General features: G+C 50.4%; 1 protein-coding gene across 1 annotated transcript; it reads right to left on the bottom strand.

The window, feature by feature from the left end:
- Positions 1-612: 612 nt before the first annotated feature.
- On the bottom strand, positions 613-13,124 carry LOC121433161. Its single transcript, XM_041631418.1, is given in 12 exon segments — positions 613-665; positions 668-3,265; positions 4,116-4,222; positions 4,361-4,622; positions 5,533-5,818; positions 7,035-7,123; positions 8,478-9,267; positions 9,370-10,043; positions 10,118-10,291; positions 10,546-10,683; positions 11,164-11,500; positions 11,502-13,124. Coding segments are annotated over 12 exon segments (7,131 nt in total).
- Between the last annotated feature and the right edge of the window lie 1,600 nt (positions 13,125-14,724).

The raw sequence follows: 14,724 nt of genomic DNA, 5'->3' as shown, positions 1-14,724 counted from the left end.
GTCGCAGTTGGCTCCTCCTCAGGGTGATGGGCTGCTTTGACGTGGGAGGCGTGGACCCAGGCGGCGATGCCGTCAACTTTCAGCACCGTGGGGGTGGTCAGCAGTACAGTGTATGGTCCCTTCCAGCGGGGTTCTAGGTTTTTGGTCTGATGTCTGCGGATCCAGACAGTGTCTCCTATCTGGAAGGGATGTGGTACCACTGGTTTGTCCAGTTGTTCCCAATAGGCTGCAGCTAATGGCCTCCAGACCTCTCTCTGGACAATCTGTAGTGCCTGCAAATGAGCTTCCAGAGAAGGGCTGTTAGCAAAATCAGCAATATTAGAGTCAAAGAAATTAATGAATGGTGGAGGTATCCCATATAGTATCTCAAATGGGGTGAGTCCATGAGGGCCCGGCATGTTCCGGGCGCGGTAGAGGGCTAGGGGATGGAGGAGCACCCAGTCTCTAGAGCCAGTTGCAAGCGTTAATTTGGTCAAAGTCTCCTTGATGGTTCTATTCATCCGTTCTACCTGCCCTGAACTTTGGGGTCGGTATGCACAATGTAATTTCCAATCAATCCCCAATAGCTTGGCCACCAACTGACTTACCTGGGAGACGAAAGCAGGTCCATTATCAGTGCCCTATACCTGGGGCATGCCATACCTGGGAAAGATTTCTTCCAAGAGCTTTTTAGTTACAACCTTTGCAGTCTCGTGCTTGGTGGGAAAGGCTTCCACCCATCCTGAAAAGGTGTCCACGAATACCAATAGGTATTTGTATCCATATTGTCCAGGTTTTATTTCGGTGAAGTCAATCTCGCAATGAGTTCCGGGGTGATGCCCCCGTACCCGGACCCCTGACCCCAACTTGGTCTTTCCTGCATTAACTTGTGCACAGGCCTTACATTTATTTGCCACAGTTTGTAAAATATCGTCTCTCCCTAGTAAGTAATAAATGCTCTCTTCTCGATCCAAGAGGGCCCTCATCTTTTTGGGACTGAGGTGAGTCAGCTTGTGTAAGTGGGTGATCAGTTTATAAGTCTGTTTCATGGGCATGACGGGCTTATTTTTGAATGTCCAATGCCCTTTTTCAGGATCGTGCTTGCCCCCCATTTTTCTTAGAAGATCTATGTCCTCTTGGCTATATGGGAGGGGGCAGCGTGGAATGGGTTGGGCTTTTCCTGGGGTCAAGGGAAAAACTTGGGAGGAGGGGGTTATCTCCCTGAGTGCCACCTCCTGGGCTGTTGCATCTGCCAGTCGATTGCCCTGTGCCTCCGGGTTGTGTCCCTTTTGATGCCCTGGGCAATGGATAATGCTCAGTTTCTGAGGCAGAAACAAGGCCTTAAGTAGGGCTAGGATCTCGGACTTGTTTTTAATTTCCTTGCCTTCCGAGGTTAGCAACCCTCGTCTCCCATAGATTTCTCCATGGATATGGGCCGTGGCAAAAGCATACCGGCTGTCTGTGTAGACATTGAGCTTCTTACCTTCTGCCATCTTAAGCGCCTGGGTTAAAGCGATAAGCTCAGCTCTCTGGGCCGAGGTCCCTGATGGAAGAGCCTCGGCCCAGATTACCTCCGTTTCGGTGGTCACCGCTGCCCCGGCTCTCCTCTCCCCGTTTTCCAGGAAACTGCTCCCGTCCGTATACCAGGTGAAGTCGGCGTCCCAGAGGGGCTGGTCCGTCAGGTCCGGTCTGGTCCTGTGCATTTCCGCAAGGATTTGAAGGCAATCATGGTGCTCTGCGTCCTCCGGCAGGGGGAGCAGGGTTGCCGGGTTCAGGGCAACTGCTGGTCGGAAGTGTACCCGGTCTGTGTCCAGGAGCATGGCTTGGTAATGAGTCATGCGGGCATTAAAGAGCCAGCGGTCTGGAGGCTGTTTGACTAGAGCTTCTACCGCATGAGGCGCTAGAATAGTCAATGGCTGCCCTAGAGTCAATTTGCCAGCGTCTTTGGTCAGGACTGCTATTGCAGCCACTATCCTAAGACAAGGGGGCCATCCCGAGGCTACCGGGTCAAGTTTCTTTGAGAGGTATGCCACGGGGCGTCTCCAAGGGCCCAGTCTCTGGGTTAGGACCCCTTTGGCATAGCCCTGTTTCTCGTCCACAAACAATTCAAAGGGCTTAGTCAAATCAGGGAGGCCCAAGGCGGGGGAGATCAGCAGGGCCTCTTTGATGTTCTCATAGGCCTTCTGTTGGGCCTCTCCCCAGGTGAAGAGGGTCCCTTGTTTAGTGAGTGGATACAGGGGTGCTGCCATTTCTGCAAAACCTGGGATCCAGAGGCGAGAGAATCCTGCCGTCCCCAGGAATTCCCGCAGCTGTCGGGGGCTCTGGGGGACGGGAATACTCATAATTGTCTGTTTGCAGGCCTCAGTCAGCCATCTCTGCCCATCTCTTATTTGGTAGCCCAAGTGGGTAACTTGCCTTTGACAGATTTGAGCCTTCTTTGCAGATGCCCGATATCCTAGGCTCCCCAGGGTTTGCAAGAGAGCTTTGGTGCTTTCCCTGCAGTCCTCCTCTGAGGTGGCTGCCAATAAGAGGTCGTCCACGTATTGGAGTAGGATCATAGTAGGGTATTGAATTCTGAAATCGGCTAAGTCCCTATGCAGGGCTTCATCAAAGAGCGTGGGGCTGTTCTTGAACCCTTGTGGGAGCCTAATCCAGGTTAACTGCCCAGATATTCACAACTCTGGGTCTTTCCATTCGAAGGCAAAGATGGGCTGGCTCTCGAGGTGTAGCCTCAAGCAGAAAAAGGCATCCTTGAGGTCTAGCTCTGTGTACCAGGTATAGGTTGGGGACAGCCCACTCAGCAAGTTGTAAGGGTTGGGGACCATGGGATGGATGTCTTCCACCCGCTTATTGACTTCCCTTAGGTCCTGCACTGGGCGGTAATCCCCCGTCCCTGGCTTCTTTACTGGGAGGAGGGGAGTGTTCCAGGGAGACTGGCAGGGAACCAATATCCCCTGGTCCAATAATCTCCTAATATGGGGGCGAATTCCTTGGTAGGCCTCGTGGGACATGGGGTACTGCTTGATCGATATAGGGGTTGCCGTGGCCTTCAGTGGGATCATTAGCGGTGCCTGCTGCATGGCCAGTCCCATACCCCCCGTCTCTGCCCATGCATATGGGAATTTCTCCAACCAATAGGTCATCATCAGATTCTGGGTTTTTTCAGGATCATACAGTCTGTATTCATCTTCTAGATTAAGAGTTAACACATGTAAAGGTTGACCTTGGGGCCCAGTAATGTGTGCCCCCATCTGCAGCACGCCGCTACTGCCAGCAGAAGAGACGACTGCAACAGGATCCTTCTCAGAACGCCCTTTATTGGAGCACTTACACTTGAGGTTTGAAAGAGGCAAGAAGACCCCGTCCCCGTGGAAGCAGAAGAATATATACAGTGCCAGACAAAGCCCTGACGTGTCATCAACCCAATGGCTCAGGCCAGATTGGAGCGATAAACGTGCTAAATAATGATTGGCCAGATCGGATGGCCAGATCGAAAGACTCCCCGCGCTGGAGGGGGGAGCTTGTGCACATGCGCACAAGTTCTCTCAAGTTTGACGTGGAACAGCAAATGGCGCCCAGGCTCCGTGCCCACGACATGACAGCGCCATGGTGCGCGCTACATCTGACAGCGCCATGGTGCACGCTACATCTCCCCCTTTTATATTTTAAAGCAGAAACCCGATCTAGTTTGAGACCTCATGATGTCCCCAACGATCAAGGGTTAGGGTGCGCTGTGCGCGTCATGCTGTGTATCCTCTCATGTGCAATGGCAGCAAGGCCTATGAGGTGCAAGGACTACCAGCACGTTTAAAAAACAATGAGAACTGGGTGTGCCTGTCCCAGTGCAATGTCTCTAACGACTTGGGGTGCGGAGGCCACATCCAGTTATAGGTCATGCTTGAGGCTAGCCAGCCAGACCTGAGGGGAGATGCCATGTTCGAGGGCGGCAAGGGCCTGGACTATAATTGCTTTGTCCCGAGCTTGCCGTGCACGAAATCGGCGCAGAAGCCAAAGGCAGAAAAACACGCCAAGGCAACATATGGCACCGAAAACGCCAACCCCCACCCACTCCTTAAAGAAAGAAAAAGCGGATTGCAGCCAATCAGTAAATTGTCCAAAGGTTATGGGCTGTATACGAGTATCGTTCAAGGTAGCAATCTGCAACAGCTGGTCCTGGATCAGGTTCTCCGCTTCCTTGGACCAGTTGCCGGCAAGGAATTCGCCTAGGATCTTTGATTCATTTCTGGAATTATCAAAAGAAAGTGGGGTTATGCATACATGCTTTTGATACGAAATGCAACCCATTTGAACCAAATCAGCCAAATCATTAATTTGACTTTGTAAAAAATCAATTCTTTGATTAGCTGCCACTATGCCTGACAGCATGTGTCTATTTATTCTGCTTTGAGTATCCAGCACTGTAGCGGCCTCTGCAACCACATTATTAATGGTATCTGCAGTTTGTACTTGATTGGTCATAGCCACTGCTGCGGTAACCGCGGCAGCCGCTGACACCGCTATCGCTGTTACCATAGCGGCGGTGAGTCCCAAATCCCTTCGTTCTCGTAAAAGAGTAACGAGTGGGAATGCATCAGGATCCGTTTTAACAGGAATTGGCACGAATGTTGGTATCCTCATAACCACTACAAGGTTCCATGAAGCATTCCAGCATTGAGCTAGAAAGCAATCGGTACTCCTGCAATCTACCTCTTGGGTAGCATTAGTAATATTAGTTAGCAGAAACACAAAAGGAGAAGGCACACACACTGGTGCTGCCGCCAAGGTAGTATTGGCCAGCTCCTCCTCCTGAAGTACACGAAGTCGCCTACCAAGGGATGTTTCGGTTACTATACCAGAAACATTAATCAGCCGGGTGGTGAGCTTTTGGATTTGGGCTAAGGCGGAAATGTCTGCTGTTGCTCCTGCCTCATTGGAAACCAACCATTGATACCAGGACCACCCATCCCCTATGGTTGAACTTTTGTTTGACTGATTATAAAAATATCTCTTCATAGACGGAGAAAGGGAGAATCCCTGTGAAATCTGTAACTCCTCCCATGTCCTGCCCTGACAGGCAGTATAGGTGGGGGGGGGGGAAGAAAAATCTGGGACACAATGTGGGGATGCTTTAAATTTAGTGCTATTATAATCTCTAAGAGAGGGATCTTTCATAGGCACCAACAATGTGGTATTCATAGCCAAGGTGGTAACGTTAACTGAAGTTGAATTACTGGATGTACCACCGCCTGATTGGGCACCCTGAACAATCTGATTTAAAGCTGATGCCAATATGCCTATATTCACCTGACTATAAAGCAAGGGATCCATCCAATTAACCAAATTCTTTTGTTTTAACAGAATGCATGGGGTTTTATGTTCCAGGGAAAAACAAAAGGTCCCATGAAGCACAACTTTAGTTGAATTAAATCGTTCTATCTTATCATCTCTTGGGACCATACAAGGGGCTTCCATATCGCATGAGGTGGAAACCAAGGTGGGAATAATAGAGGAATTAGCGTGAACAGACATAGGTATTGGCCATGCCCTGGTTACTGCCCACAGTTGCGTCATTTTCATCTGTATCATTGGCGTTCACAGGAGGAGAATCAGCACCACGAGAGTCGTCCTCATTGTCCTGTATCCGTTTCAGCTCTCTTGTCAGTCTTGCCGGGACCCAAACCGGTTGTTCCTGGCCCTGTGGAAAAATACAAACAGCTCCCCTGGATCTAGCAATCACTGGATCCGGGCCACACCATGTGTTATTTAACACATCTTTCCACTTTACTTCAACGTTTTCGGTGGGTAGAGCCCCAGCATGTCGGCTGGCCGCTGATCGTCCCTGATCATCAAGGTTTAAAAATGTGAAAAGGATGCGACCTCTTTCTAATGGTATCACATATGGACAACAGAATGGAGACCACGGGGCTCCTGCCAGAGATCATTGCAGAAGATTCAAGTTGATTTATAGCATTGACCACATAATGGGAATCTGAGTAAATATTAAGAGGACCTGTAAAGGTGAGAAACACCTCCAGAACCATTTGACACTCCACTAGTTGTGGCCTATTTGGCTCAAAATGTTTAATGACTGTCTCCCCTCCCTGGACAACATAGGCTCCCATGCCAGAACTTGACCCATCAGTATATACAGTGACTGCATTATCCAAGGGGCAAGGCTTGGTCACCTTAGGAAAAATAACTGGATGATTCATGACAAAATGTAACAGTTTATCGGATGGATAATGATTATCAAACCTGCCAGAAAATGCACAGACAAGAACAGCCCAATCATCTAGTGTTGCACTCAAGACTTGTATTTGTTTAGGGGTATATGTGTAGGGATAAGTCCCGCCCCTTAAGGGGCGTGTTCGCCTCGGGCTAATGTCTGCCTATAAATTTGGTGAGCAAGCTCCAAGCTGCTCGCTTCTGCTTTCCTGGTCTCCGCGGGAACGGTGGTTCTGTAAGTCTATTTCTACATTAAAGCTATATATATATATATTTTTACACTCTGTCTGCATTCGTTTACGCCGCTACATATATGGCTGGATCAACAACTGTGGTTGCATAGCAAAATGTGTTAAAGACATCTTTATACCCATCATGGCAATAGACGCCACAGCCGTGGGATAATACTCAATTGTTTTGCGGATGGAGGCATGAGCATGTATCCATAACAAAGGCCCATCTTGCCAAAGGACAGCTGTGGGTGCTGACTTAGTATGCAAAACACACAACATTAATTGTTTATTCGCATCATATCGTCTTAACTGTGCATTCTGAATGGCCTGTTCAACCCTCTCCAAGGCCTCTCTTGCGTCCTGTGTCAGCATTCGAGGGGACGTCACTCTTGGGTCTCCCTCCAAAATTTTAAATAGGGGTCTCAACTCAGCTGTAGTGAGCCGAAGGTACGGCCGAAGCCAGTTGATATCACCCAGCAATCTTTGAAAATCATTAAGTGTTTTAAGATTGTCAAGTCTCAGACTTATTTTCTGCGGTCTTATAGCTTGTGGGGTTATAATAGCTCCCAGAAATCGTCCCACCTCTTCCTTCTGTACCTTTTCAGGAGCAATTTCCAGCCCACATTTCCTAAGTGCATCAACGGTGGTAGAAAACGCCAAATCAAGCACATCATTAGTAGGGGCAGCTATCAAGATATCATCCATATAATGGCATAATCTCAAATTTGGAAATTTTAAGCGCACTGGCTCCAAGGCCTTTTGAACAAACAACTGGCACATGGTAGGGCTATTGGCCATTCCTTGGGGCAAAACCCTCCATTGATACCTTGCATCAGGTTGTTCATGACTAACGGATGGAATTGTAAATGCAAACTGAGGACAATCCTCCTTGTTCAAGGGTATCGAGAAAAAGCAATCCTTCATATCAATAATAATGATCGGCCAATCTCTAGGAAGGCTAGAAAGCAAAGGCAATCCCCTTTGCACTGATCCAAATAACTGCATTTGCTGATTAACTGCTCTAAGGTCATGTAGGAGCCTCCATTTCCCTGATTTTTTCTTGATCACAAAAATAGGCGTATTCCAAGGAGATTGAGACATCTCCAGGTGCCCCAGAGCAAGTTGCTCTTTTACCAATTCTTGTGCTGCCTCCAATTTTTCTCTAGAGAGGGGCCACTGAGGGACCCAGACCGGGATGTCAGTGGTCCAGGGTATAGGGATGGCATCCTCAGTGGCCCCTAGGAAAAACCCAGGCCTTGACGTCCAGGACTCATTGAAGGCATAATCGGTTCAGGGGTGCCCTGAAGCCCCTTCCCTAGTCCCTTGCCCGGAACATATCCGGACTGCAGCATTAACTGTTGACTAACATCTGAACACTGTGTAACAAGTTTTATTCTCATCTGACTCAAAACATCTCGCCCCCATAAGGAAATGGGGAGATCAAGCACGAAAGGTTGAAATAGTCCCTTTTGGAATTCTTCATATGTCCAAGTTAATTCTTTAGCACTGACCTTTGGCATATTGGCATACCCCAGGCCCTGTAATGTTTGAGATGATAGCTGAAGAGGCCACCGTTTCGGCCAATCCCCCTCTCTAATAATGCTGCGGTCTGCACCTGTGTCCAGCAATCCTTGAAACGTTTTGCCTTCTATATTAAGGGCTATAATCGGCCTTTGATCTAAACCCATAGACAGACAAACAGGATCTGTGCCAGTGGATCCAAACCCTTGATCCCCTCTATTCATAGCCTTGGCTGGAAAATGGTTATGCAGACTAGGCAAGATCAACATTTGAGCTATGCGATCCCCTGGGGAAATAGCTGTAATGCCTCTTGGGGAGGAACACATGATCTTAACTATGCCAGTATAATCAGGGTCTATAACACCCGGGGTTACTACCAGCCCTCTCAGAGCAGATGATGAATGTCCTAACAGTAAGCCCACAGTGTCTCTAGGCAACGGACCTTTAAAGTCTGACTCGATGGGCTGCACTCCCATCTGTGGTGTCAATACCAGCCTGGTGGCGGCACAGATGTCCAACCCTGCAGAGCCCGCGGTTGCCCTTCGGGTTTCTGAGGTGGCTGCTCTGCCTGATCTTGCAATGCCCCATACATTTGAGGGCCCTGGGGACGTGGGCCCCTCTTGCCGTTTTTTGAACCTGGTGGATTAGTAATGGGCCGGCCAGAATCTGATGGATTAGTAATGGGCCGGCCATTGATGTCTTTCACCGACCGGCATTCATTTCCCCAATGCCTCCCCTTTTTGCATCTCGGACAGAGGCCTGGTTGATGTCCTCCACCTCCCTGCCTCCCTTCTCCATTCGGACATGTTTTTCTTATATGACCCGGCTGACCACATTTAAAACAGACTCCTGGTCTATTGCCAGACATCCGGGCAGCAGCCAAAACAGCAGCTGCCAGTCCAGAATTAGTCAATGGCCCTCCTATTTCCCTGCAAGCTTTCATCCATGCTTGGAGTCCTTTTCCTTTCCAGGGGGTGATTGCCCTCCTACATTCTTTGGTACATTGTTCATAGACGAGTTGCTCTACTAAAGGCATACACTGGTCCATGTCGCTAAATACTCTTCCTGCTGCCTCCATCATTCGAGCGACAAAGTCTGAAAATGGCTCTGCTGGTCCTTGTATTATCTTGGTTAAATTACCCGACACTTGGCCCCTGTTAGGCAGGGTTTTCCAGGCCCGTATGGCTATTTCATTAATTTGTTGGTAAACTTGAATAGGAAACACGGTCTGATTGTTTATCCACTGTCCCTGACCTAGTAACATGTCTGCTGTCCAGGCAGCATTGCCGTTATCTGCATTAACACGGGCCTGTGCATAAGCATAGTCGGTATAAATGGACCTGAAGTCCAAGTATTAGCCTAAAGTAACACACGCCTTAACAGTACTCATCCAATCAGCAGGTGTCATTGCCGATTGTCCTAGGCGCTCTACAAGTCCGAGCGTGAAGCTCGCAGACACTCCATAAGTCTGTGTGGCCTCAGCCAAGTCCTTTAACTGTTTATAAGCAACCAGCTCATGAAACCTCTGCCCTGTGTTGGGATCCTGAAAGACGGGGAACGCAGCAGCCAATCGGCTCCATGTGCCAGGCTTAATGAAGGAAGCTGACGTGGCAGGAGGTGCCGATGGGCCACTCCTGGTACCACTAGCTCTAGGTGAATCATATGGCGGGGGCTTAGTACGCTCCGGACTACACTGTCCCCGTTCATACTGAACTGCAGCTTCCTCTAGATCTTCCTCTAGACCTTCCTCCTCCACCTCTAATTGGTCCTCATCCTCGGAGGACTCATCTATACAAAATTGAGGAAATTCCTCCAAGAGTGGATACTGCGTATCCTCTAGCTCCCTGTCTTTCTCTGGAGCTTTCTCTTCCCTCTTCCGAGAGCTCTTGTCGCCCTCCCTCTTCCGAGAGCTCTTGTCGCTCTCCCTTTTCCGAGAGCTTTTGTCGCCCTCCTTAGGCCTATGTTTTTTGTGTTCTCCTGTCTTTTCTTCCTTGGTATCTAGCTCCGACATGCTATCCTGGTAGTCTGAAAGCGCTCTTCGGCCTTCTTTTACTGCCTCGATGCATTTCCCGTCCCGCAAACAGGCTCGTACCAATTTCCATAATGGATGACTTCCCGGCCGAAGCTTACTCTCCGCCTTGCTGCCTCGAGGGCCCTACCTAGCTTGTTCCAGCAGGGGAGATTGATGTCCCCCGAACCTCCAAACCATGGTGCTACTCGATCCACATCCTCCAAAAACTTTCTTACGGTACCCTCGGAGATTTTTAGATCTCGGTCCCTAAGCAGCCTTTGGATAGGGCGCGAGAAAGGCGCCATGCCAGCGGGTCCAGACGCTACATTTCCCATGCTGTACGTTATCTGCACACCTTATGCACGAGTTGAAATGCCTACCTATCTACACCGGGCTTACTTTCAGTTTCACTTACTGCCGGTCCCAGCAAATACACTCTTGACTGGCTCTATGAAAACGTGGAAAAAAGGCAATGGGTCAGCACCAAGACGACCATACCCCGAATGACAGGGGCTCCCCAGAGCGGATTCACTCCTCCACTCAGCACGTCAGAAGTAATACTCACGGAGAACTCACCGGCGCCGCCGCTCTGAGCGTCTAAGTTCTGAATCCTCCTGCTTCCGCAGGGGTCTCTGCCTGATGCCGTGATGGAAGTCCCGGGGTTCGGCACCACTTGCAGCACGCCACAATGCAGCATGCCAGCAGAAGAGACGACTGCAACAGGATCCTTCTCAGAACACCCTTTATTGGAGCACTTACACTTGAGGTTTGATTTTTTTTTTTAATTTTTCGAGACAGGGTTTCTCCGTAGCTTTTGGTTCCTGTCCTGGAACTGGCTCTTGTAGACCAGGCTGGCCTCGAACTCACAGAGATCCGCCTGCCTCTGCCTCCCGAGTGCTGGGATTAAAGGCGTGCGCCACCACCGCCCCGCTCACTTGAGGTTTGAAAGAGGCAAGAAGACCCCGTCCCCGTGGAAGCAGAAGAATATATACGGTACCAGACAAAGCCCTGACGTGTCATCAACCCAATGGCTCAGGCCAGAATGGAGCGATAAACGTGCTAAATAATGATTGGCCAGATCGGATGGCCAGATCGAAAGACTCCCTGCGCTGGAGGGGGGAGCTTGTGCGCATGCGCACAAGTTCTCTCAAGTTTGACGTGGAACAGCAAACAGCGCCCAGGCTCCGTGCCCACGACATGACAGCGCCATGGTGTGCGCTACACCCATCCCCTCAAAATATATCTGTGCCTGCAGTTTGGTGAGCAAGTCTCTCCCTAGTAAGGGGTATGGGCAGTCAGGAACATGCAAGAAGGTGTGAGTCACCTTACCGGTTGCCAGCTGTACTTTTCGGTCCATTGTCCATCGGTATCTTCTTCCTCCAGTGGCCCCCTGGACCCAGGCTGATTTATCACTCAAGGGTCCCGGGGCATGGGTTAACATCGAATGCTGGGCCCTGGCGTCTACCAGAAAGGTGACGGATTGCCCCCCAACATCAAGGGTTATCCTGGGCTCGGGGGGGGGGGGAGGGGGGCTCCTGACCCCGACTTCCCTAGTCCTCCAAGGTCAGCAAGGAAGCCTGGGGTTTTGGCTTCCTTGGTCCCCTCGGTCTCTTAGGACAATCCTTAACCCAATGTCCTTTTTCTTTGCAGTAGGCACATTGGTCTTTGTCCACTCAGGGGCCTCTTCGGTCTCCTCCCTGCCTATCCTGTCTTTGTCCTGAAACTACGGTGGGCAGCAATTTACTAATTTCCTTGTTTCTCTTGCGATCCCTCATGTTTTCTCTTTCCTCCGCCTCCTTTCTGAGCCTCTCGTCTCTTTCCTCCTGAGTCTCTCGCTTATTGGAAATTCGCTCTGCTTCCTTCAGCAAATCCTGGAGTGAACTCTCTTTAAGATTATCAAGCTGCTCAAGTTTCTTTCTGATATCTGGGGCTGACTGCCATATGAAGGACATAGAAATGTTAGTAGCCTGACCTGGGTCCTCTGGGTCCTATGGAGTGTATATGCGGTAGGCCTCCTTTAGCCTCTCAAGGAATACTGAAGGTGACTCCTCAGATCCCTGCATTACCTGCTTAACCTGGGCCAGATTAGTGGGACGTCTAGCCGCCCCATGGAGACCCGCTATGAGCAACTAGCGATAGAGGCGTAGGTGGTTCCTACCTTTGGCCATGGTAAAGTCCCAGTTGGGACGTTCCAGGGGGAATGCTGCCTCGATCTCATTGGGCAGCTGAGTGGGGCGACCATTATCCCCAAGCACATTTTTTTGGGCTTCTAGGAAAACTCGTTGTCTCTCCTCAGTGGTTAGCAGGGCCTGCAGCAATTGCTGACAATCATCCCAGGTGGGTTGATGAGTTACTAGAATAGACTCAATCAAAGAGGTTAGCATTGAGGGATCCTTGGTAAAAGATGGGTTGTTATTGCGCCAGTTGTAAAGGTCAGACGCTGAGAAGGGCCAATATTGAAGCTGGCCGTTTGGTCCCGCACGCAGCGGAAAAGCCCGGGACGTAGAATCTGGCGGCTGCTCTCTGAGTCCTCTCAGTCGTCTGGCCATAGGGGAGGGAGCTGGTTCGACTGGGAGTTCCGGTGGCTCAGCCTCCCTCTGCTGCTGTTCCGGCCCTGGCTCCTGATAGGGAGGGGGTTCTTCCGTCATCAAATCTACCAGGAGGTCCTCCCCAGGAGGCAGGACCGGGGGTGTCCCCGAAGTTTTTTTCTTCTTTTCCGTTGAACTCTCCGCCTGCGTGGGTTTCGTGAGGGCTGAGTAAAGGGAGGATTTGGTAGGGGGCCGAGTGGGCGTGGGGAGCAGGGGTGGGGGAAGGGTCAGGGCAGAGGGAGCTGTGGGAGGGCGTTTGGGGGTAACAAAGGGTTTGACCCACGGGGGTGGGTCATAAGCCAGAGCTTCCCAAGTGACAATATATGCCACCTGATCCGGGTGTCCGTGTGGCCCTGGATCCATCACTTTGGTTTTAACCTGTGAAATGAGGTCAAGATTAAAGGTCCCGTCCCGTGGCCATCCTACATTGAAAGTGGGCCATTCAGACGAGCAGAAAGCGACCCATCTCTTTTTGTGAACGTCCACGGATTGGTTTTTGGCCGTGTCCTGGACATTTCTCCAGTGCTGTAACGTAAGACTTAAGGGGGTGGTAACAGACTGTCCCATTGTCTCAAATAGGACCACACCGAACACAGACCCTACGAATAGCAGACACACACAGAGACAACACAGTCTTGCAGCGCGACTTCAGCGCAAAACCAAAAGCAAATGCTCAGATGGAGACAATGAGAGTCCGGACCTCTTATCTCCCAAAAGAACCACGTACCCTTCGGACAGCGGGGGTGCCCCAAAAAAGCCCGACTCGGGTACCGGGGTTCAGTGAATACGGATGAGCCAAAAACTTGGCTCCAAATGCTCCTGGAACGTCTTCCAGCGCTGCGGTCGGGAGTTTCTGAACCCGTCGGTTCCTTCACGGTTCCACTCAAATACCAGATGATACAGCTGGGTCGTATGGACGCGGCGCAGTGATCACAATGACAAATAGTGACGCAGAGACAAACACAACAGAGATCAATCGCTGGCCAGCTTACCTCCCGAAAAAAAATGGGTCGGTGGTCCCTGGGCGGGGTCTCCAAATCCCGGACGGGCCCCCAAATGAAAGACCCTCCAAGAGTGTCTTTCCTCTGGGGAGACCCTTCCCAAGGAACAGTGAGACCACTTGTACGGATGCAAACAACAAGAGGTTTATTCAGATACACAGGTACCTGGGGCGACAAAGTCTCTCGGAGGACTTGTGCACCTCCAGGTCGGGGTAATGGGTTTATACATGTTTTGGGGAGCAAAAAGCGTGGTACAGAAGCGAGAAGTGTAGTTACAGGGTTTTTATTGGTTAGTTTGAATGTGGCCGAGTTCAGGTCAGGACAAGGTCCCTAGTTCCCGAGAATTCAGATATAGATAGGCTGCCTTGGCTCTTATCTAGGGCAGACAGGGTGTCTTTCTCGGTATTCACCGTTCCTCCCCGCCTGGGACAGACGACGCCCAGCCACATTCTCGGTATTCCCCGTTCCTCCCCCGGCCCAGCCACAGGTGTCTCTATCTCGTTTTGGCAGCTTTTAAACTGCCCTTTGTCCAAACCCTGAATATTCAGTACAAGCCTTGTAAAATGGCGTTACCAGTGCTAAGTTGTTTAACAAGCTGGGCGTGGGGTCTTTCATCTGGTGCTAAGCTGCTTAGCAAGCTGGATGCGGGTCTTTCAGTTCCTTTTGCCGGGGAGACGTGGAGAAATGTCTATCCATTTCAGTGAGGACATTGATGACAGAGCAAAGGAACAGTTGTTCCACTCACGTCTATCTTAGTGAACCCATGAGTTTACTGGGGTTACATAAAGGATAACGAGTGGCTGAGGAGCAACTGCATCAACAAGCAACTCCCTCAGCCTAGGTGACAACTTGCAAAAGCTGCTTTGGGGCAGCTCAGTGGTCTCCTCTCCCCCAGTAGCTGTTTAGCTCATCTAACCCCAGAGAGGGGTCCTGTAAGCTTCACAGCTCTCTTACCAATCTTTGCAATTTTTTTTTTCGAGACAGTGTTTCTCTGTGGCTTTGTAGCCTGTCCTGGAACTAGCTCTGTAGACCAGGCTGGTCTCAAACTCACAGAGATCTGCCTGCCTCTGCCTCCCAAGTGCTGGGATTAAAGGCGTGCGCCACCATCGCCTGGCAATCTTTGCAATTTTTAAAAGATGTATTTGAAGTCAAGCAGTGATGGCACA

The sequence above is a fragment of the Microtus oregoni genome, unplaced genomic scaffold (genome assembly GCF_018167655.1).
Source record: "Microtus oregoni isolate MIOR12 unplaced genomic scaffold, Mior012 000037F_ref0000500, whole genome shotgun sequence".
In the NCBI taxonomy this organism is placed as follows: Eukaryota; Metazoa; Chordata; class Mammalia; order Rodentia; family Cricetidae; genus Microtus; species Microtus oregoni.
The sequence above is the reverse complement of the archived record's forward strand: the minus strand, read 5'-3'. Positions and strand labels throughout refer to the sequence as shown.